This window comes from Lepidochelys kempii, chromosome 5 (assembly GCF_965140285.1).
Source record: "Lepidochelys kempii isolate rLepKem1 chromosome 5, rLepKem1.hap1, whole genome shotgun sequence".
Classification (NCBI taxonomy): Eukaryota; Metazoa; Chordata; order Testudines; family Cheloniidae; genus Lepidochelys; species Lepidochelys kempii.
In genome coordinates, this window is record NC_136384.1 from 68,762,311 (window position 1) to 68,787,718 (window position 25,408).

At 37.0% G+C, this 25,408-nt stretch overlaps 1 protein-coding gene across 6 annotated transcripts in view; it reads right to left on the reverse strand.

Annotated features, from left to right (window-relative positions):
* The window catches only part of FBXL17 (F-box and leucine rich repeat protein 17), a 485,100-nt gene that overhangs the window by 198,739 nt on the left and 260,953 nt on the right, over positions 1–25,408 (reverse strand). The window contains exon 7 of one of the 6 annotated variants that reach the window (XM_073344636.2): positions 5,245–5,493. The exons of the other annotated variants lie outside the window; for them this stretch is intronic. Within the exon in view, the coding sequence (XP_073200737.1) occupies positions 5,427–5,493 (67 nt within the window). The 3' untranslated portion in view covers positions 5,245–5,426. Of the gene's footprint in view, positions 1–5,244; positions 5,494–25,408 lie in introns of those variants that run through there. 6 annotated transcript variants of the gene reach the window in all.

The following is a 25,408-nucleotide window of genomic DNA, read 5'->3' on the forward strand; positions in this document are numbered from 1 at the left end:
CAAATCCAGGTTCTCACATCCCCCCCACCCACATGTATGGGGGTGGGGGGGATGTGAGAACCTGGATTTGTGCAGGAAATAGCCCAGCTTGATTGTCATGCACATTGTGTAAAGAGTTGTCACTTTGGATGGGTTATCACCAGCAGGAGAGTGAATTTGTGTGGGGGGGTGGAGGGTGAGAAAACCTGGATTTGTGCTGGAAATCACTTTAGATAAGCTATTACCAGCAGGACAGTGGGGTGGGAATAGGTATTGTTTCATATTCTCTGTGTATATATAAAGCCTGCTGCAGTTTCCATGATATGCATCTGAGGAAGTGAGCTGTAGCTCACGAAAGCTTATGCTCTAATAAATTGGTTAGTCTCTAAGGTGCCACAAGTCCTCCTTTTCTTTTTGCTAAATTTTTCAGGAAACTGTACGAGATTGGGTCTGAGCCAATGCTGACTGAAATCAATGGGAAGGCTTTCAGATGACCTCTGTTTGTTTATGGGTAAAACCCCTAAATGACAGAAATTGTCTCAGAGAGGCCCGGCTCATCTTTGAAGTTATGGCATAAAGAGGAAATATAGAGTAGCAGTCACTAAAGCTGAAGCACCAGTAATAGCACCCCTACCGGTGGTTGGAAACCACGGTTTTAATGTTCTGTTTAATGTTACAAGGCTTTAGTCAGATCCCACTTGGCCAACAGCCAAGACTAAGAATGAACCCTAAAAAAAATAAAAGAGAATATTTTCAAAATTAGGATATTCAGTAAAATATATTTCAGCAAGGGGATTATGCTGATGATGGGTTCTACTCGATAACAATGCAAAGCAGTGTGGACCAATGCATATTCAATTTCATTATCTGAGTCAGATACCACCCTCAGAAGGCTGATTTTCTTTTTTGGTGGTTCGGGTTCTGTAGTTTCCGCATCAGAGTGTTGCTCTTTTAAGATTTCTGACACCATGCTCCACACCTTGTCTCGATCAGATTTTGGAAGGCACTTCAGATTCTTAAATCTTGGGTCGAGTGTTGTAGTTGTCTTTAGAAATCTTACATTGCAGATTTGACAAAACGCAAAGAAGATACCAGTGAAATTGTTCTTAAAATGAACCACATGTGCTGGGTCAACAGCTGTGACTGCTACAAAATGAAATATATGGCAGAATGCAGGTAAAACAGAGCCGGGGATATACAATTCTCCCCCAAAGAGTTCAGTCACAAATTTAATTAACACATTTTTTTTTAACGAGCATCATCAACATGGAAGCATGTCCTCTGGAAAGGTGGCCAAAGTACAAAGATGCAAACAAATGTTTAGCATATATGGCACATAAATACCTTGCAATGCCGGCTACAAAAGTAGGAGTGTTGCCAGCAGATTGAGGGAAGTGACTATTCCCCTCTATTTGGCACTGGTGAGGCCACATCCGGAGTATTGCATCCAGTTTTGGGCCCCCCACTACAGAAATTGTGGACAAACTGGAGAAAGTCCAGTGGAGGACAACGAAAATGATTAGGGGGCTGGGGCACATGACTTATGAGGTGAGGCTGAGGGAACTGGGCTTATTTAGTCTGCAGAAGAGAAGAGTGAGGTGGGATTTGATAGCAGCTTGAAGTGGGGTTCCAAGGAGGATGGAGCTAGGCTGTTTTCAGTGGTGGCAGATGACAGAACAAAGAGCAATGGTCTCAAGTTGCAGTGGGGGAGGGTTAGGTTGTATATCAGGAAAAACTATTTCACAAGGAGGATGGTGAAGCTCTGGAATGGGTTACCTAGTGAGGTGGTGGAATCTCCATCCTTAGAGGTTTTAAATGGCTGGTTTGACAAAGTCCTGGCTGGGATGATTTAGTTGGGATTGGTCCTGCTTGAGCAGGAGGTTGGACTAGATGACCTCTTGAGATCTCTCCAACCCTAATGTTCTATGATTCTAAGAAGAGGGCAGCATTATCTCCTGTAAATTTACACAAACTTGTTTGGCTTAGCCATTCGCTGAATGAGGAGGACTGAGTGGACGTGTAGGCTCTGAAGTTTTACATAGTTTTGTTTTTGTGCTTTTTTTGAATTACAACACAGAATAAAATACATATGAAAATGTACAAAAACATCCAAAACATTTAATAAATTTAAATTCTATTGTTTAACAGTGTGATTTAACCTGCAATTAATAGCGATTAATTTTTTTAATCACGCTTAATTTTTTTGAGTTAAGTGTGTGAGTTAACTGCGATTAATTGACAGCCCTAATATATATTATAAACACATAACAATCATGTATAAATACATGCATAAGATGAAAATAACAAAAATAACATAATTCAGTGTTCATTATTTGCAAAACTTTTGAAAAAAACCATGGAGGCACATAGAGGTTGTGCAGGGCATCAATTATTAAATGACTAAATAGATAGGTAAGTGAGAACATAACCTCTGAGTATTGGGAACTAATATATACTAAATTGAAGAAGTATGCAATAGTTTTGTGTGCAACCAGACATCCTCCTATATTTTCCAGTTGTTTCTATTAGACAGTCATTTTCCCCCATTAATGTTGTAGTAAAGAGCTCACTAAGCCAGTCTATGTATGAGGGAGGAATTACAGATTTCATTTTCTTCAAATAATTCTTTGGGCTACTTGAATACTCACTGCCATGCATTTCTTAATGTTAAGTGGTAATACCAAGTCATCTAGCACTCCTAAAATACACAAGTATGGAGATGGAAAAATAGTGACACTAAGTTTTTGAAAGAGCAATGAATATGGTTTTTCAGACCACATGCTTTTTTTTTTTTTTTTTGACAGATACACAGGATGTGCAAAAGTTTAGCATGTAGCTGTTTGCATTTCTAACATTTGCTGGGCATTGCCTATCTAGCGAAACAAATGTTTCATAGTTCAGTAGCACCTGTTAAATATCTTGCTCTGGAACAATCACAAGGATAAAGAGTATCTGATGTATCTTTACATTAAGCCAGATAGCCTTACTATCTCAACTGAAATGTGGAAGGGTCATTTCTTTTTCCCATTTTTCTTTGAGACTGAGACTGAGAGTGCTGCAAAGCATTAATTCACCTGTAAGCTATTCCTACAAAGAGACTTTTCCCCTATATTTCTTAACGTGTTCCTCAAGAGGTCAGAGAGTTGAAACAAATCAATTGTCCCCTAGCCTTGAATGAATCCTTGAGCATAGCCTCTGAAAGAAGGAACTGTGAGACAGTGGCAGCTGGTATTAGTTCCACATTACTCCTGGGGGAATTCTGCACACAGAATTTTATGTTTCCCTGAAGAACTGAGGCTGCAGGCCCCCACGCTCTGCAGAGCCTAGCTTTTCAGCTGACAGTGAGCGGAGCACCTAGTCTGGTGGGGGATGGAGGCTCTGCACGCTCTGGCTGACAGGCTTGATCCTCATCAAGGATCAAGGGATCCTTGATCCTCATCAGGGACAGGAGAGGGTCTGGGAGACCCGGCTCTGGTAAATGGTGAGGAAGGGCAGGGCGGCACCATACTTCGTCCCCTGATAGGACAGTAAAGAAGCTGTGGAGAGAGGATGCAAGTGTATGGGCCAGGAGTGCTCCATGGCTGGGTTCTTGGGGGAGGAGGATGCGAGTGTCTCAGCTAGGGGTACCCCATGACTGGGCTCTGGGAAGACAAGGTGCAGGTGTCTGGGCTGGGGAGTGCTCTGTGGCTGGGCTCTGATGGGAGAGAAGTATAGATGTTGGGCTCTGGGGGTGCCCCGCAGATGGGCTCTGGGGGTGATGGAGTGCAAGTGTCTGGGCTCTGGGGTGCCCTGCAGCTGGGATCTGGGGGGAGGAAGCGCAGATGTCTGGACTTGGGGGTGCCCCATAGCTGGGTTCTGGGGGAAGGGGGTTTGGGTGTCTTTGCTGGGGAATGTTCTGCAGCTGAGCTCTGGTGGGAGAAGGGTGCAGATATTTGGTCTCTGGGGGGCCCCATGCAGCCCCTCCAGTAGCACTGAACTGGAACTAGGCTGTTGTAGAGGTTTCTTTATACTCCCGGGGAAAATTTTTGTGTGTATGTCTGTATTGTTGATTACTTGTTGACAGGTACTTTGAAATAAATTACCCAAATAATTGAAGCTAGAGTGATACTTTTGTTATTTTGATTTAAAAAAAGCAGATTTTTGCAGAATTTTAAAATATTGTGCACAGAATTTTTGATTTTTTTGGCACAAAATTCTCCCAGGAATAACCAAAGGAGGCCAGTCTATCATCTTGCATTATATACTTAATTTCATTAATCCTTTTTCTATCCAAATTGTCTTAAGTGCGAAGTTGGCCTTGACTCTGAGACACAGGTAATCCTGCAATGGTATGAGAAATGAGAGAGTTCATTATTGTCTTATCTTTTTTTTTTTTTTAAAATCAGCATTCCAGGAAACAATCGTTAGTACTTATTTGTGACTGTGCAAAAGATCATCTATGATTCTATTAAGTGTCATATTCTGGTGTCTCTTACATACTGAAAATTTCTCACCTTCGATAATGATTTAAATGAAGTAATAAGGTGATAAGCGAGTATAAGAAGAACAAAGCTTAAGAAAGCCAGTGGTTTCTGAAAAATATTAGAAAGTTTGCATTTTTCTCCAAAACTTAATTTTCACTTGAAAAATATGATACTTCCTTTCTTTCCACTTATATGACTTCCCTCATAGACTTCTTAGCAACATGAAGCCCATGACAACAGCATGGTGTCTTTTAAAGCACTTGTACCACAGCAAATAATATTGCAATATCTAATAGCTATCGCAGCCTCTTTGCTAGGACCCTACTGCCCCGTAAATCAGATTATACATACTCCTTCTTAAGAATGTTCCAAAATGCACTGTGTGTATGTGCCAAGTTTCCAGTCAGATGCACCTTGGGTCTATCAGAAAGGCTGCCTTAATTGATGGGCTTGGAAAACTTTCTCAGCCAATGTAAAGGAACACTTGTTGAAGGGAGACCCTTCATTTTCAGAACTTACACTTTTGAAAGTGTGGGTGCACTTTCAAGAAATGAGGATCTCTTATGGAGCTCTCATTAATGACAATGGGAGCTATGTGCAAAGAACAAAAAGGAGAATTCCTCACCCCCACTTTGTGAAATACTCCAAAGAAGGCACACTAGGGCAGATTGCGCCCTTAACAACATCTCCACCGTCATGAAACAGAGGGATCAGGGTCAAAAAGTATCCAGTTGAGCTGCCTCCAGGAATGCTTGTAGGCTTGGCTACCAGCACTCTGTTCTGGACTGATGAATTCCCTGGGCACGAGACTGTATTTCAAACTCCATTACTGTGCATGTTCTCGACTAATGATGGACAAATTCCACAACATTCAGAGTCTGAGTTTGGTTTCAGAAAGCATCTTAAAGGCCAGATGCTTATCTGAACTTAACCAACTTTCTGACTCTACAAAATTCATTTGATCATCTCAAGAGACTAGTGTTTCTATGAGTTTTGCAGTGCTTCCTGCTTCTGCTTGGGCTTGAAGTACCATTCAGACTTTCGGACCAACCTGGAAATTGGAGATGCATGACAGTTCAAATAAATGAATAAAAATAATAAAAATGTAACTGAACTTTTCAGACCTTTAAAAAAGGTTAAGTTTAGGTTTGATTCACATTTTGGCCAAAAGTTCAGGGCAGAAAATACTAAGTTATTCTAATTAGTTTGACCTTCCCTAATCTCACATAATTTTATCCTGAGAAACCAGTGATTTTATATTTTGGAAGAATAGGTTATAAATAACATGATTATAAGAGGTAGTCTTTCTTGCCTGTGGTTCGTTGGTGTCTTATAAATTATTATTAAAAGTTTGTATCCAAAATGTTTTTTGATCTTTGTATTTTGTATCCTATATGTTGCAAACATTTTCCAAGCCTCTTTAACTGTGACATTGTAAAGGATCTTTTTGTTTTTTGTTTAATTGGATGCAAGATATAGTATAAATAAAATAAAACACTTTTCATTACAAAAGACAAGGAAACATTGCCATAAAAGTGTGGTGTTTACACAAATAAATGTATGTATTATGAGACCTGAATGTCAAAATAGTTTTAAACAGAAACCGGAGCTTGTTTGGGTTTGTTTTTTTTTAATAGAGTTTTCGAACAAGTCACAAACTTTTCGATTCAGTTTCACTATTCCTTACTCGAGTTAAAAATTGAATATTTTAAGCTTTGTCTCTTTGGTTATTTTTAAACAAAGCTTCATTCCGCTAGGAGTACTTTTTATTCTGAGCTTCCCATTTTCCACTGAAGTTTTCTTTAAGTAGTATTTTTTGCCTGTGGTTCATTGGTATCCTATAAATTATTTGGAAAAGTTTGTATCCCAAATTTTTTTTTACTCTCTGTAGTTTGTATCCTATGTTGTTGCTGACATTTTCCAAGTCTTTTTAACTGTAGCATTTGTAAAGGTTTTTTATTTTACATTAATATAGCATACCGTATATATCCTTCTTTTAAGTTGTAGTCACTTGTTTGATTTTCTTTTCTTAAAGTGTGTTGCATGGTACAGACATTGTAATACCATGTGGGAGGGTAAAGTTAGAAATTGTTCTCTCACTCCAGCTCATTCTTTCACTCCAAGCTGTGGGGTGGGGCACCGGGGAGATGATAAGGGAGGCTAGTTTAGAGTGGTTTTGTCTATTGACAGGTTTCAGAGTAGCAGCCGTGTTAGTCTGTATCTGCAAAAAGAAAAGGAGTAGTTGTGGCACCTTAGAGACTAACAAATTTATTTGAAAATAATCTTTCGTGAGTTACAGCTCACTTCATCGGATGCATTCAGTACTGTACCTTACTGTACTGAATGCATCCGATGAAGTGAGCTGTAGCTCACGAAAGCCTATGTTCAAATAAATTTGTTAGTCTCTAAGGTGCCACAACTACTCCTTTTTTTTTTGTCTGTTGAGGTACTTCTACAAACTTGTGTTAGGCTATCAGAAGTCTATCGATGAATTTGTTGTGCTGATGTAGTGTTCTTAATGGAGAGGTGTGAGAGGCATTTAAGAGAAAAACAGAATCCCTGAAGATAGTGAGGGAAAGACTCCTCAGGTGCCTTCCTTGGACCAGTAGAGCAATATTTACAGCAATATATGAAGACTAATACAACACTTCTAAACCATGCTGCACAATACTGTCTGCAAATGTAACTGTGAGCCACCATCTCTGTATTAGAACACCCCTTGTGGTTTATGCCCTCGTATAGCTCCTGTGAAACTCAATCCAGTTTGAATTTTGCTATCAGAACAAACCCCCAAACTATGTGTTTTACTACAAATGACAACAAGCACAGAAGGAATAGAAGAGGCTGGCCAGCCATTCCCAGATATTGAAGGAAAGGATGCTGAATGTCACATTGGCTCTCCCTTAGAATAGGAATCTGGTACCTATAGTTGATGAAAGTTGTCAGTTTCAGTATGAAAATGGAAACTTTTATCGGATTTCACTTAAGGATCATATGAACTCTATGCTCAGGATGCTAATCCGTGCTTACTAAATCCACTGGTTTATGATAACCCTGTGCTAGTGTAAGCCAGCATGTTTCACACAATTTTCTTTAAGTAGCTACCCCAAAAATGTGCATTTGAGTATTTTAGTTTTGGAAAGCTAAATTCAAAGAAGGCTCAGTTCTGATCCCAATTCATCCAACTTTCCAGAGTTGTGGGACAGTTCAGCTACATGGTTCTACATAGAGAGGGACTGAACTTGAGGGGATTTTGTTTTAGCAAAGCTTTGTTATAGTTTTTTGGTTTGTTTTTGCCAAGCCAAAACCAGGAAAGGTTGATATCCGGATCCCATTTATTTGAATAGTCAACATTTCATCTACAGGGGTATTCATTTAAATGTTTCCAGTTTTGGTCAGTTTCTCTTTGTCCTGAGTCTTAAATTTTGTTTTCAGAGTTCAAACTAAAAATAAAACCAAGTAAAATATCTGATATGAAACATTTCTTACAATAACACATTACAATGTATCTCACCATCATCATATTGCTGTAACTAAGATTAGGATTTCTGATGAGAGAACACGAACCAAGAAATGTAGTTTTATAGGCTCCAATACATTTTTGCCCCAACCAACAACCTCTACTCCCTGCCCCTCCCAAATCTCATTAATCACATCTCTTCTCTCTAAAAGCCTAAAAATGAGTATAAAGTGTGTACCCTACATCACAAAAACTATAAATAAGCCTTTTTGGTCCTCCATATATCTCAGATGTACATATGTGATCTATGTCCAAGTCTAGGTAAGACTTAGATGCAAAGCATAGAGAAATTCCAAATATTTTATAGCTAGCAGCAATAGAACTTGAAAGAAATTTGTGAACTAAATACACACAGATTTAGTGTCTCAGCCTGAAATAAAACGTGTAGAACCAAAGAGAGAGAGAGAGAGAGAGAAAAAAAAACTGGGGCTGGGGAAGAGAGATTTAGCATTTTCACTTCATAAATTGACTTTAGAACAGGCAGAATCACATAAAAGAAAACTCTGTACAATATTTTATCTAATCATTATATTATTTCTATATACTTCTAATTACTACCCTCTCAAAAAGGGGCCACAGCCCTATGCCTTCCTTCTTCTATAATGCAAAAGGAGACACAGTTGCAAAGATGTTTTGTAAATTTTATCAAACTGTAACATTCACAAACTCTCAACTTCAAATATAGGTAGCACAATAAGAAATGCATTACTTCTTCAACAATTATTGCAGTGGTTATCGAAATAAACTACCATTTGCTGTGCTCCTTCCCACTGCATTTGTTCCTACTCTAGATCAGAGTGGCATAAATGTATAGCAGGTTATTAATATGACATATTACATCAGTTTACCTTTTAAACACAGGATTGTCTTTAAATTTCTGACAGTCCTATTTTTCTTGGAATGGAAACTGGAATAAATTCAGATATTCAGCATTTAATTTTAAAAGTAACTTCTTTGTGTCTGAAGTTTTTAATAGATTAAGTGTCTGCAAAAACTTATATTATTTGAATTAATGAAGGATAGTTTAAACCTGTGGATATATTCTAGTACTCTCAGTTCCAATTTAAGTAAGTACTCACAATATCAATATAATATTCAGGTTTGTAAAATAAGATGTTTTAGCAAATGTATTTCACAAAAGTATAGTGTAATTGAAATAAGTAGTCTCTCTGGTGCTCAGATAAGTTAAAACTTTGTGCTCGTCAATGACCTCTGATTAATTAGGCTGTGATCAAAAATAAAAAAGTAGCTATCATTCTCAAAAAGTAAAAGTGCATACATTTGAAAGAATTAAAATTAAAATATACAGACCTTTCCTTTTGCAAACAAACAAACAAACCCACAGCTCCCTCATTGTCCAGCTATACTGAAAGAACAACAGAAGACACTAGATATGGATTTAATCAGGCCGCAACTTTATTATTAGATGTTTTGGCCTACCCGGCAGATAAAAGTGTACAGTGCAGGCAACTCCATGATCATTCAAATAGCTACCCAGAGCTTCCACCAGCCCCCCCTTCATTTTCCATCCAGGTTCCCCAGCCAGTCCGTGGCTTGGACCTTACCATCCATCCCCCCTTGGAGGAGGATTAAAGTGGACTTTAAGAAAGGGGATTGGCTCCCTGCCGTTCCAACCATAAGAGCCGCAAAATCTCCCACTGTTCCACTCCTTTAATCAGCACCTCCTTTTTAAGTCCTTTACTAGGCCATTTATCTGGGCACTGGATTCCTTTACCTGCACTGGACATCTGCCCCACATTTACAAAATAAGTTGTGATATACAGCCTAACCACTTTTTTCCTCACCATAATAGGTCTTCCCTGACACCTGCTGTGGGGAAGGTGAAAACCCCCCAACTCTACTGAAGCCAATATGGCGGTGAGGGAACAATTCCTTCCCAGCCCCCCTAAAAATGAACGACTAGCGCAATGCCCACAGCAAACACAACCTGATAAACGCATCTCTAGGGGAAGAAGGGTAGGTGCTGCCTTGCCTGCTGCATGAAGAAAGGGGTTTCCAACGCCAGGGCTTGCACCTTTAAAGCTTTCAGCCCTTCTCAGGGGGGTGAGTCAGCGCTGGAAAGCTGACCACCGCTAACCTTTTTTGCAGCAGTTTCTGACCTTGTTTCCCTCCCCCCTTCCCTGCTGCCATAAAGCACTGCTGCCTTTCTCCAGCAACACTGGACAACGCCCCCCCCCCGCCCCCCACTTTTAGATGCGGTGCAGTGATTGTGTAGCTTCATTTGGTATGCTTTATTAGGCTAAACTGCATCTAGAATCAGCTACAGAAGGAATATTCAAAAAATACATGAATAAAAAATGGCCTTTAATTCCCTTTTTATAGCTTTTGCCCTTCCTATGTTATTATGATACATTATATTAAAAAATAAGTAAGCATATTAACACAAAAATCAAGCCACATGGACATTAAAATAACTAGCAATCCATATGAAAACAAGTATACTTAGCATCAACATAAAAAAAAATGATCAGCTACAACAAAACTGCAACTTTGTAATAACACTGCTAATTCCAGGTCTTTTCTTCTGCCAATTGGTCTAAAGTGCTTTAAAAAGAAAATAAATTAGCTCCTTCCTCTGGATCTCCTGGTACACACTGTCTTGTCTTTGATGGAGACTAAGTTCTTGGGGGCTGACACTATTTTTATTTGTGTTTTGTACAACTTTGAGCAAACTGTCAGCACTTAAATAATTAATTATAACAACAACAACAACAAACTATGATAAGTGCACTCTGTGGATACTGACTCTCTTTCAGCATCCCCTGTAAGTCATTAGGTGTCTTCCACCATAAATATTTAATAGCAATTTGATTTTCTGGCACTTCCAGTGACTAAAATGTTATCTTGTAAAGCTCGTGGAAACATAGGATTTTTAGATAAAGACCAAAGTGGGATATTGCTTATGTACTTTACAAAGTTTGAGCACTTTATGTCAAATGATACATGCTGTTATAGTTCTGTCCTGAGTAATGGCTTTAATTTCATTTTTTGTCAAAGTAGACAGAATATTGCTTGGCTGGTATAGAGCTGGAAGTGTCTTAACAAGCTGATATATTGTAGAAGAGTGGCCATATTGCAACTCAGATATTAAAATTATAATTGACCTACCCAGAAGAACAATTAAAAGAAGGGCCCAGAAGGTTACTGATAACCAAACACAATACCAATATTTTAAACAAACTCTTGGAGTGAAATCCTGGTATCATTCAAAGTCAATGGCAAAGTTCCCACCATTTTATCGTTTCACAGGAATATGTTCAATAGTCTGTCAACACAGAGATAGACTGGTGTGCATAGTTAATGTGAAAGCCTCAGGAAATATAGGCAACGTATGGGGGATGTTCCTCTGAATGGCATTACTGCATTCTATTGGAGCAAATCTAATTTTTGCAGTTATTTTTCATAAGTGAATCAATTATGGAAGTGACAGTCATGGACATAGTTCTGATTGTGTTATTTTGTTTTGCTAACCCTATCTGAACACAATGCATGTATATACATTTACACTGTATATACACATTTCTCAGGTGTCCTCCTTACACCTTACAGGTAGGTTCCCACAAGGATTCCTGGGGCACTGTTATTACTGGAAGTAACACTGAGTCTCTTCACATTATTTACAGACTAGTTTTACTTCAATATGCATTAGAATCTGAAGGTCTTTCAGGTGAACAGCTCCCCAGATAGAATAGGATGTCTTCCATTAATAAAGAAAGCACATGGTTCGTAACCCTTAAATTAAAATCTTCTATGTAAAAATTGTACTTAACACAGTGTGCCATAGGTTCTATGGAGATGTCAAACAATGGAGGGGGACAGAGGACAACCCTGTATCATTCACTGTGAGCTGAAGTCTCTGCAAATGGGTAGTTTTATTCTGCCTGTTGCTTTGGCTCTATGGCATGCATCTCCCAACCCAATGTGAGCCTTTCTATAAGTGCCCCACATGATCTGGCCCCTGCAGATTTGAAGAGGGATAACTAGGAGGAAGGCTGCTTTCTAGAACATTCCCTCAAAGCGTCAAAGAAAACCCTGGGACAAGTTCATGCTAATATAGTCAGCAATGAATTGTGTGCGTTTCCCCAGAAAGACTTGGATCCTCCCACAATGGGGGGCTGCAGGGCAACCGCTTACAAACTGGGGGAAGAGGAGGCTGGGAGACAGTCTGAAGGTACAGGCCCTAGATTCTAGTGCATCCTTGAGAGCTGCATATATTTTCTGAAAATCACAAGTTCTGTGGGCCAAACACTCCTCCACTTCTGTGTGGGGCACAGCAGAACATCCACACTAGATGTGAGAATGAGGAGAAAACATTTAAAGTGTCAAAACATTTAAGGAAATGATTTTCCTTGCCACTGTACAGGAAGTATCTGTCCCTAAATTAATAAAATAGCATTACAGATACCTTCCTAACATATCCTGCGATTACTAACTTAAAGGCAATAAATAAATAAAACTCTTCAATGAAAACCTCTGCAAAACGTCTTATAATTAAAAAACAACCAAGTACAATGTATCCAGGCCTCCCTTTGAGGAGTCATCATTCATTTCCCCATTTCTTCTCCTTACAAATCCTGTTAAACCCTGGCAATGTTTAATTCAGGATAAGGAGAACTATATGTAACTCCTCTACTGCCAAGTCAACACTGGCTCACTTACCCAGAAAACCAAACAACCATGGCATATGTATGCTTCACAAAAATCACTTCCTCATACCTCCTCTTCCTTGTGTATGTTTTATCCTAAAGTCCATCATTCAAATTCTAAGCTCCCTTGATCATGAGCCGATCTTCTATGTGTTTCCTGTGAAGCTACCAGAAAACGTATGGGCACTACAAAATAATGCTCCACCTGTTAGCTACCAACGTTGCTGGAGAGCAACAGGAGGCATATGAATGATTCATTTACACTATTCTGTAGCACTCACAGTCCTTGCTAACCTGAATCCAGGACTGTGATCCTCTGCCATTGATATTGGTGCCAGGCCAGTGGTTCTCCAAAATTGCTATTCTGAGGAACATTTTGTAAGAGAAAGATCTTCTCATGGATGCAACTCTCCTTTAATTGATCTCCACTCTGCCAGGGCTGCTTCACAGGTTTCACTCTGCAGATAAATAGAAAGGGCTCAAAGACCAGTGGCTGTCCACTGACCACAGTTTGAGAACCAGCCACTGGCAAAGCAATTTTTTATGTTTTTTATTTTATATAAATTTTAGAAGGTTGGAAATCGTTAAAACTGGCAGAGAATAAAGTATCTGTTAATACATTCATATTCAGTGTTTTATTTGAGAGGGAAGACTAGTTCATTATATTATTTTAAATAGCTTATTTGAATTTTGAAACTCTATATACTATGTTCCCTAATTCCTTATTTTACTATAATAAATCTAAAGGAACTTTACATTATCTTAAATAATAAGACAAAAGAATTCTACACACTACCAAGTTATCATTTGAAATCCACATATAACTTAGTTAAAAACCACATACTGTTTCAAGGTTCAGCCATTTTGACCTGTTTGTTGGACAGATCAATGTTATTGTTTGACTAAAGCACATTATAATTGCTTAATTTTATTTTTAATTCAGTGATTTAAATAATACATACAGTACAACATTCGGAGAATGCTTTCTTTGTAACATACAGTCTCAAAATTCAAGCAAAATAACACCCACTCATCTCAGTCCTCTACTATAGGAACGCCCTCTGAGTAACAACATTTACCATTTAAGACCACTTGCATGGTAAATGGGAGAACTGGAGAAAAATAATTTCTAAGATAAAAATAAAGATTTATTATAGGTTTGAGATAACATATACATGGAAAAATATTCTAAGTTTCAAAGACAAATAGCACTTCTTTTCCAAAAAGCCAAAATTTATTGCCCACAAAGGCTTCAAAATAGTTTCTTTTCAGAATAATGAATTTTAGGTTAATAAAGTACTGTGAGAATTTTAGTCTCACCATCATAATAAAGCAAAAACAGTTTCACATAATGCTCTGTGTATTGTATGTTACGTTTCTGAACAGGCTAAGAAGTGTCAATAGTAGTCTTACTATGCAAGAATTTGTGTAAAAAGAAAAAATTATTCAAACCCTCTTCATGAGACCAACCTCCCCACATTTTCTATTATTTATAAAAAAAAATCCTTCTATTCTAGATGAAAAAAATAATAAACAACATATAAACAAGCTACGTTAAAGATGAATGGCACTTTAAAAGTGTGAATTTGTCAGAAATCACTAATGATATATGCACACATATGGGTTGAATTCAACTTCATTGTTTAATTCTTTATTACAAAAAATATAAGGGTCAGTTTGTGACCACCCTCACTCTCGCTAGTGAGCACTTTTTTCATGAGTAGCTCCCACTGGCTGAAGTGGGTTCCAGTCACAGGAATAATTGCTCATTAATTTAAGTAACAGTTCACAATCTCTGAAGAGTCATAATAATTTTAATGGAAAGATTAACTATTAATTGTTATTTTTCATTGCTGATTGATTTAAGCATGCAAGAAAGAAGAGCAGCAAGTGTATTTCAAAGACATGCAAAATCTATTGCCAGTGTCATCTCAAGATGGCATCTCAAGCAGGCAAAGCCTAGGAGATTATCAACACTTATGTTTTCCAATTTGATCCATGTATATTATTAATTATGATTATGATAGATTTGTTTCAGTGTAGTGCCTAAAATCTCTAGTCATGGACCAAGATACACTGTGCTAGGTGCTGTACAAACAGACAAAAAAAGTGGTCCCTGCCCAAAGAGCTTAGAATCTAAGTATAAGACAAAGGACAACACATGGATACAGACATACATACCAGGGAGTTCGAAGAAACAATTACTGTAGATTTTAAAATTACAAACAAGCATTTTACATTTTTAAATAAAATAGGTGTAATATTATGCTGATTTACACACAGGAGTGTAGGCTAATGCACAAATTGGACCATTATTTTAAAACTGATTTGCGTTCAGTTATGTGGTTTCCCTTCAATAGTTAACACCATAAACAGCTACGACCTGTAAAATAATGGTGACAACTCACTGAACCCAGATTGTTGAAGATAGTAGAAATGATTTTCAAAATAATTTGTTTGAGTATGTAACTATTTTTAATCCTTGATTTTTCAAGTATATTCTGTTAATGACTTGAATCTTAAAGAAACTGCTGTTTGCCTTTACAGTAATGCTCTAGTTTTGACAGAAAGTAACTCATAAACAAATTGAAAGCAGAAAGTTGACTCTAATGATTGCTTGTGCTTCAGTATTGCAACGGATATGTTGCAACACTGCATATACGTTGTGTGGAACATCACACGGGGATCTATGATTCCTGCAATACTTTTTAATAATCAGGTTAAGTGGTGGTGCAAGCTATCTTTGACAAATGCAATTTTTTTTTGTGAAGTACAAGCAGGCAAAGTTTAGAACAAGGCACTCAGTCTGATTTGCATATAGGAACACGAAATCCAATGCAGTAAGATGTTAACTAATCACTTTCACACTATGATACTATTTAAAGATATTGAACAGGTAGTCATATCAAAAACAATGTTATCTATAAACAAGACTTTTCCTTTGTAACTCTCAGTTATACAAAAAATTTTTATTGTTGTTGTTATTTTATTTCTGGATCAAAGCTATCACAATCTAAAGAATGTCATATAAGTTGTACAGAATGTTATAAAGCTTCTGACCTCAACCACTGACACATTTGTAAAATCATTTTACATCAGCTCCATGGTACTGAAGACATTACAGAATTGCTGGAGGCAGTCCAGGCCTTATTCAATGCTGATTGTATCACTAAACTTGCAGTTGTTGTTGTTTAAAAAAAAATAGACAAATGTGAAACTGACAAATGCAAGAACTAAGCCAAAGAATAAAAGGGTAGGAAAACTATTTTCTTTACACAGAAATTCACATTGTACTAGTTCTTTTCATTTACACTTAGTACAACATTAAGAACAACTTGTCCATACCTCAGAATGATACTTTATTTTAGCACTATCCCATGTTACAAGTTAGAAATGATAACTGTACTAGGTATTTGTGCCCATAAACAACTCACTAAATGGCAGAGCAAATGAGAAAACATAGTCTTTAGATCTGTAGCAAGCAAGGGATTCTCCAGAAGAGTCCTCAGAATATACTATGATTGCAAAAGGAGGAGTTTGAAATTCGTAGTTTAAACAAATTTATGAAAATGTTTAACAAGAGGCCTGTGCACATAGTACATTATCTACTGAAAAGCCTAGAAACTGACAAAACGAACCAAAAGTTACATCAATAAACGTCTATGAAATATATTGTACTATAAATAAAAAAAGAGTAAATGAGGATAAAGGTTGGTAAATTGGAAAACTGCTTATTAATGTGTAATTTGCTAACCCAGTTAGATCAACCTAGTCTACACACACCATGCCTATTTTACAACTGTTTATGACCTGCCATAGCTATTCCTTTTGAAAAATGAGTGTATGGGCTTACACAGTTTCTACTTTCTAAAATCATAAGCAGTGATTGCTTACCAGTAGCATAACTGGTGTTGTTTCTTCTGTTCTTACTTTTTGATTATTGTGATTTGGTGGGATGAAGTTGAAAAGAGACAAGAAAAGTTTGAAACCCCAAATAAAGATGCGTGTAAGGAGAAAATATATTTGGGCTTTGGCTCTAAAAACTACCACTTACTCCATAAATAAATGCTAACCTTTGAATGACACTGTAAGCAAGAAGGGTAGGGTCAGCTTTATTACTTCTTTACTCTGACTTTTTAATGTATAGAAAACATTTCAGAACCCTCAAATCAGCAGGAGGGGTTTAACCAACAAAAGAAACTAAATTTAGAGAGGACCATTTTTTTAATTATAGCCCATCACTTGCATATTTTTTCCAAAGAAAAACTATATTTAGATCTGTGTATTCAGAAAAGAGATGATATTATGCTTGATTACTTTAAGATGGCAAGTTGGTGGTTTTGAAGGCCGACATTTTGAAAAGTGATTAGTGATTTTGACTGCCAATATAAGACACCTTAAAGAGGTCTGACTTTTATGATGTGGGTATACAGTATTATCTGAAAGTAAGACACCTCTAAGGAAATTCCCCTGAGAAGTTGCTTTTCAAAAGTCATAGTGAGCAACTGCTAAAGATTAAAATCTGGCAAAACAATTTATGGTTGGTTTAGTCATTGCTGCCGTGAGGGACTAAAGCAATATAAGAGATTCAATTCTCAAAGACAGTGTTAATCAGAGACTGATACAAATGCTGGAGCAACTCGCTTCCATTTGTAGTCAACATCTGTGGTAGACCAGATGAAAGGAAAGTGGATTATGTTGCTGCAGGTGAATTGGTTTGTGTGTTGCCTAGCCCTAACTACAGTATCTCAGATTCCACTGGGTGGTGACAATGGGAAAATATTGGCTTTTTAATGGTAACCTCTATAGGTATGGTGACCTTACAGCTCAAACACGGCTCTAAGCTACCTTTGTTCCTGTGGTCATCCAGGTACCAGTTTGGCTCAATGCAATTTAGAACAGATTTCAAGTTTCTCCAAAGAGAAGGATTGCCAAAGCTACTCTGGTCTGACACATCCTATACACTGGGGACTACAACAAGGGTCGGCAAGGAGGTGGTGTGGTTTTGTAATGGCCTAAACAATGTGATGTCTTAAGGTCTCCAACATGAAAAAAAGTGGCAACGTGATGTTCCTAGTGGACTTCACTGAGACGTTGGCTTTTCTTCCCCCCTACAAGGAAGCTTTGCTTTGGGTAGGAGCAACTGAAGGAAGCTTTAAGGCCTCTTTATGCGCCCCAGGGCAGCACAAGATTTGCTGTAGTGGAGGCTGGACTCTGGCCATAGGTATCTAAATATTAATAAAAAGTACTACACATATATTTAACAGCAGAGCTGACTTCATGTTGTATTGTGAACTTGACTTTTTCATTTCCTGACATCTCATATTTCAAGTTACAACCATGATGCTCCATTAATATAGGTTTTGTTATTTACTTTCCTTTATTTTTATATACACCAAAGAGAATGCAGAAACAAAAAATAAAATCATATGTGAGCTGTGGCAATATGGATTTCAGCATGAATCTGTATTATTATAATTTGCATAGTTTAAATAATATTATATAATACATATATGCAAATAAATCTATTTTTTTGTGCTGCAGGCAATTTAGAAACAAAGTCTAAGACAACGTTTATTGAACGTTTGCAAAAACAAATTTTAAATTGGTTATAAATTTCATTATTTTAAAATATGGTTTCCAAACATAGCATTTGTCTCAGTGAAGAACAGCCATTGGCTGAGAAGATTGGCATTTTAAAATTAATCTGGTTTTTCTGAGTGCTATGCACAAATCAATCAGTTGTTTTAAAATACAAAACTGATATTTTCTCTTTTTGCATTATTCTAAATGGCATTTGATCATACTTTTACCAAAATAAATTCACCTTTTGTGAGAATTTAAGCATGGACATTTCAGCTGTAAACTAAAATTTGAGGAACAGTCATGATCATGTAAACATAGGAATTCATTTAAAAAAGTTGATTTTCAACCTTAGCTATAACTTTCAACACCACAAAGACTTTCAAGAACACAATATAAAGCTTATATAATATATAATTTGTATAGTTATGGAAAGATGTTGTCAATATTTTCCTCTTGATTTCTCTATGATAATATTTTTTAATAATAAGTAGGGTCTGATCTTTGTCAGTGACAGTTCATCTCTTTCTTTTCAAAGCACATAGGCATGAACAGCTTATCCAGTCTCCAGGTCCATTCAAACTTTGGCATCTTCAATGACACTGCCAACGAAACTGCTAGTTTGCAACAACTCTGATGTGGACATATGTGGAGTATGACCACACTCATTACTCAGAGGTCACTGAATAGCCTGAACACAAAACTACTTTTGGTCAATGAGGACCTACCCTGAATTCAGAGCAGTGACCGAGAGGCGAAGAGGTGAAAAACCAGTGCACAAAATATGAGCCATCTAGTTCCCAGCAGGTTTCATCATTGTTTTATTTCCCTGAGAGGTAGGGGTGAGGTTGTTTTTCTTTGGTTGGTTTCTTTTTGCAAGTGCCTTTAGAGAAGTTTTTATGTCACAGCTAGTTAAAAGTAAACACTTCTTAACAACACTCTGCAATACTATACAGTGTACTAGACCCAGAGAACCTAATTAAAGGCATAACAATCTGTCTTTATGAACACCTGTTTGCAAGACTTAAATATGCAATTACAATGGGACTACATAATCATTGTGGTCATGGTTTCTATAACTATTTGGCGGGTGCAAACAATGAGGTTTTATGGATTATCTCACTAGGGGTTGAGAATTATCAAATGTATACTGCATTTAATCTGCATTGTAGCTGGCTCTCTTTTGTTTATTGTATAGCAATTGCAGTGGGACCTAATTTATACAACAGTTACTTAGACCTAACTATTTTGAAAGGTAGAGGGAGATTAATTGGCTATACTCAAGGAATACAATGTTGTTTCTATATTGTTGTTCACTTCAACCTAATGCCCTCTAGAGCACATATCCAATTAAAAAACAAAGTCAAGATACAGGTACTAAGCATAGGTTTCTATATTACTTAACACTTTGTGTATTGTAACTGAAAATATACTACCAACTACAGGTAAGCACTTGGTTTGGCTGGTGCATTCTTGAGATGTTGTGAGGAAACTGTAGTGGTTTTGAAAATGTGAATTAATACAATTTTATGACAAGATATTAAAAAGGACAAACTATTTATCCTGGTGAACCAAGGCCTGTAGATAGGGGTCTATTAAATTAGCAAGCCCATTGTTAGTGTGCAATAGAAGTTCTATGTGTAAACTTCAAAAGGGTTGCAGACACATGGGGGGAAATATCCTCCATGTATAATGTCTGTATGTAGTAAACACAGAAAAGACAGGTTCTCAAAACAGCTAGATATTGTCCATTCAAAATATTTAACTGAAGAGAAAGCCCCAGGCCCCGAGTTCCATATCAAACTGGGGTTTTAAACTTGTTCTGAAACAGAGATAAGAAATGCTCTGTTTTGGAAAAGCAGAGGAAGAGCTCTGCAGAGAGGAAGAAAGCATTATGCAGGTTCCAGTTGAGGCTCCATAGTTAGGGCTGAGTTCACCTTTGCACTTAAAGTAGAATTCAATCTTTTTATTATTATTTGTATTATGAAAAATTCACCACATCCTCCCCAAAATTACAGCACTTACCCACTGACAGAATGTAGAAGTAAATCTATTAATAATTAGCTTTTGAGTTAAAATTAATTTTAAAAAACAATCCTTCAAGAAAATTGGGTTTACTCTTTTAGTAGGAATAGTCTAGTTTGCAGATTAATTCCAGTTCTGCTGTTTCTCGTTGGAGTCTGTTTTTGAAGTTTTTTTGTTGAATAATTGCGACTTTTAGGTCTGTAATTGAGTGTCCAGGGAGGTTCTTGACATCTGATTTGTGTCCATTTATTCTTTTCCATAGAGACTGTCCAGAGTTGGCAACGCGCTTTGTTGCAACTTTGCTTTGCTTTGTCTCTTGGGAGACAGGCCAGTCCTCGCTTACAGACAGCCCCCCAACCTGAAGCAAATACTCACCAGCAACCACACACCACACAACAAAAACACTACCCCAGGAACCTATCGTTGCAACAAAGTCCGTTGCCAACTCTGTCCACATATCTATTCAAGGGACACCATCATAGGACCTAATCACATTAGCCACACTATCAGAGGCTTGTTCACCTGCACATCTACCAATGTGATATATGCCATCATGTGCCATGTACATTGGCCAAACTGGACATTCTCTACGCAAAAGAATAAACGGACACAAATCAGACGTCAAGAATTATAACATTCAAAAACCAGTTGCAGAACACTTCAACCTCCCTGGACACTAAGTCGCAATTATTCAACAAAAATATTTCAAAAACAGACTCCAACGAAAAACTGCAGAACTGGAATTAATCTGCAAACTGGACACCATTAAATTAGGCTTGAATAAAGACTGGGAGTGGATGAGTCATTACACCAACTAAAAACTATTTCTCCATGCTAACTTTTCCCTCTACTGTTACTCACACCTTCTTGTCAACTGTTTGAAATGGGCCATCCTGATTATCACTACAAAAGTTTTTTTTCTCTTGCTGATAATAGCCCACCTTAATCGATTGGTCTTGTTAAGAGTTGGTATGGCAACCCCCATTTTTTCATGTTCTCTGTGTGTGCATATACATATATATATTCCTACTGTATTTTCCAGTGCATGCATCTGATGAAGTGGGTTTTAGCCCACGAAAGCTTATGCTCAAATAAATTTGTTAATCTCTAAAGTGCCACAAGTACTCCTCATTCTTTCTGCTGATACAGACTAACACGGCTGCCATTCTGAAACCTCTCATTACTCAAAATTTTCATGTCTAAGCACAAACTATATGGTCCTAAACTATACTTTTGTGAAATATCATATATTGCAAAGACTTGAAAATACACACACAGTGCAAATGCTCTCCAGCATTATGAGTAATCAATGTTTGTAAACCAAATTAACATTAAAGGGTACATTTTTTCCCTAATGCTGCACAACTTGAATTAGGAATGAAAGGGGAAATCTATCTATAAGTGTGCACCTGAAATTTTGACCTTTCATTTCAGTCTGTATGCTAATACAGGTTAGGAATCAGTTCTCCAAATCGTCAATATGGACATTTTAAACAAAAGTCTGCATTGAGAGCTAAAGAAGCAACTTTGTAAACATAAAAGTTTTCACACTGATTTTCATAAAAACAGTTGAAAACTCATTGTTTTTAACAGTTTCTGCTCAGCACGGAATTTAACTTTTATATTCCTATAAAGTTGCTTTCCTTCTGTGTTATCAATAAAACTAACATTGACCTTCCTCCTAGAAGGTTAAACTTCTAGCTTCTGTTTGGAACACTAGAGTGCCTTTCCTCAAAAGAAATGCTACATATACGTGCCGCCAGCAATGAGAAAGAATACACTATTGCTCCGACCCTTCGAAAGTCAGAGGAGCTTGGCAACAGCAATACTGTTGTATACGGTCTCTGCATGAAAAGCTGTTTTCAAAGGTAACCTTGCCAAGGGCTATGTTCTGTCTTGGCAAAAGGAAGCAAACTTTACTTTTCTACCTATCAGTTCACTCTGCATGAGAAACAGGTGTTATGGTAGGAAATGAGACTTGGAGCAGGAACAAAATAAAATTTTCTAAAAAGAAGTTTGGTTTGAAAAAAATTGGAGATAATAAGCCTATGGGGCTTACGTGTTTTTGCAAAATGCAAATCATGAAAACTGGTTAAGGGATTAAATGCTCTTTTGCAAAAATGACCATGGAGATTATAATCATTAATTAAAATCATGTAAATAATATTCTGAAAGAACTCTTCCTTTTTATCTCATAGGTTTCAAATGGCCTAATGGTAAAAAGGTTCAGTCCCAGAAGAGCTACTCTAATTAAAACTAAAAATCCAGTATAATTAATAAGTGTGAGAAAGCTTGCAAATCTCATCCACTGAGCCAAAGCAAATTTTTTAACACAGAAATCAAATTATATACTTAAAAATCATTGTACCATTGTCTATCAGATTAAATACTTACATACATTATATATCTACATATGGTTTCAATCAGTCCAATAAGTATCCCTACCTGATAATTTTTTGTAGAAATGTATTACCACCAGTCCCTAAAAGTCTGTATATACTACTCTTCTTTCTATACATATTAAAGTATCTCCCAACATTTGACTGTACTGATGTGCTACAGGAAATAGACCAAGTGCAAAATAATTAGTAATATGTCTATATGTACCATATCTCTCTACAGTTCCTCACACAGAGATCTAATAATATGATAAACTATTCACTACTTATGAAGATAGATTTTGATTTCAGTTAGTCACATCACTTTTTAGCATTGCAGATAGATACTAAAAAGTTCTCATTTATCTTGGGAAAAGCAAGATGGGAAAGCAATATAAATGATGTCTGATGTTGTTTTCTCCAGATGTCATTACTTAGCACTATCATTTATTTTATAATACTATTTTATATTATGTGAATACTTTTATCAGATTACCTATATTAACATTTATCAACTAAACTGAAGCAATACAAATGAATGAGTTTTAGTTAAGTTTATATTGTTTCATTTGTTATTTATATTAAATATTTTCAGTGTATTTAGAAACTCAGTGAGGTCACTTTTTATTTTTTTACTATTGACTAGATTATGATATAAACCAGTGACTCACACAGTAGAGTACACATAAAAAAGGAAAAAGTGTAAATACATGATGGGTTAAATTCTCGGTTCAATTACATACATGAATCTCTAAGGCTATGTCTATACTAGAAACACTACAGCAGCACAGTTGCAGCACTGCAACTGTGTTACTGTAGGACTTCAATGAAGACACTTACAACAGTGACAGGAGAGCTTCCCCCATCTCTGTAGGTAACCCACCTTCCGGAGAGGCAGTAGCTAGGTCAATGGAAGCACTGTCTATGTTGGGAGTTAGGTCAGATTAATTAGGTCTTCCACGGGTGTGGACTTTTTACACCCCTCAGCGAGATAGCTGGGCTCATCTAATTTTCTAGTGCAGCACAGCCCATAGCCCTTTGCATGTGTAGAAAGAGGAAAGGTGAGAGAAAAGTTAATTTGTAATGCTATGGTAGAAATTCTGCCCTAATTTTATTCATTATCTTTTTACTTCAAAATATTCTATCAAACAAGAGAGGACCTCGACAATAACAGTATACGAGTCATTAAACCCTGATTCAAATATCTAGCCTGTTTTCATGTAAACATGAAGATTTTCACTGTGTGTATCTGTGCCTCCTTTGAATTTCAAAGGATATTTTTTAGGATACGTTAACTACTTTTTCCCTGCATATGTAACTGGACCCTTTTTGATTATGTTACTGGGGAATGTACAATTTTTAAAGGGAGAATTAACAGACCAGAAGGTACAGACAGTTCTTATCCAAATTATGTTCTCTAAAAGGACAGATTAAAGAATTTACTGAAAGGTTTATATTGAAAGCTTGTTTGCTGTTCCGATTTATGAAATTTCAATGTATATTGTCAAACTGATCCCTTCAAATTCTCAGCAGAAACTACTTTACTTGAATTTCAGTGGATTACGTAAGAATACCACATGGAGGTGCCAGCAATTAGCTTGGCTGCCTCCCCACCAAAACCCAGTTGGGTTCCCAGACATCTCTTACTGCCCCCCCTTTTATATCAGCCAAAACAAATCAGCTCCAAAGCTTGATGGGGGAACCCCAAACTCCAAGTAATTTTGGTTCCCCAGGATACCCAAACTGCCGAGCATCTTATGAACCCAAGGAATTTGACCACCCCCATCAACATCTGTCGTGCCTTGTCCACCCAGGTAGCACCCCACAGCTCCCAGCCAGACCCTGCGTTTATGCATGTCCGACAACATGAATCTGCATCAAGTCCCTTCATGTTCTGGCCAGTAATTGAACCCTTTTACACATTCCCAAATAGTGTTTTCCAAGAAGGGTGGATCTGTCTAACTGTACATATTGTTGAATAAGATTTAAAATCTTAAACTCTGTGGGGTTTAATATAAAATTTTATCTTAGAACGATGACAGTCAAACAATACCATACAAGAGGTTATGGAAAAAGCAAATACAATTTTTGAAGTTACTGAATATTACTTGAGGTATAATAGAAAAAGTCTTTAAATGAACTCAGTAACACTGATCACTGTAAATCTTTACTAAAAACTACACAGGAATCATGAGGAAACTTTGTGATAGAAGTGCAAATCTCTGACCTTGTTACAATCAGTATTTGAATTTCAATTCGTACCATGAGTGCTTAACTGTTAGCTGAAGGTCATTAACAGTAGCTGAACACCGAGTTTACCCCCTGAGTAAATACCAAGTCAATACATATCTGTTAAAATCAACATAAACAAACAACATAAACATTTCACCTGGACAAGTAAGTATAATAAAAAAACAAATTGTAGTCTTGTAAGGAATTTAAGGTATTGTACTATCCGTGTTACCATCAAGTCCTGGATATGTCAAAAATAAAGCTGCCTTACACCACTATAATACATGCACACAGCACAACCGGTGAAACTAAGCAACAACAATCAGACATGCTTTCCTTCAGTCATTACTCCATCCAAATTAAGTACCATGAGACTCATGAGTTAATCAAGAAACTGGGATAAACCACAGGTAAAACACTCTTCTACACAAACAAGTTACAAAGGTATCTCTATGTTTTTAAAATGCAAAATTAATTATGTATGTTTGATTGTTTATGCCCTTTACATACAAACCTGGTAAATATTTTGAAAGAGTATGAGAAAAAATAGCAATTCATGAA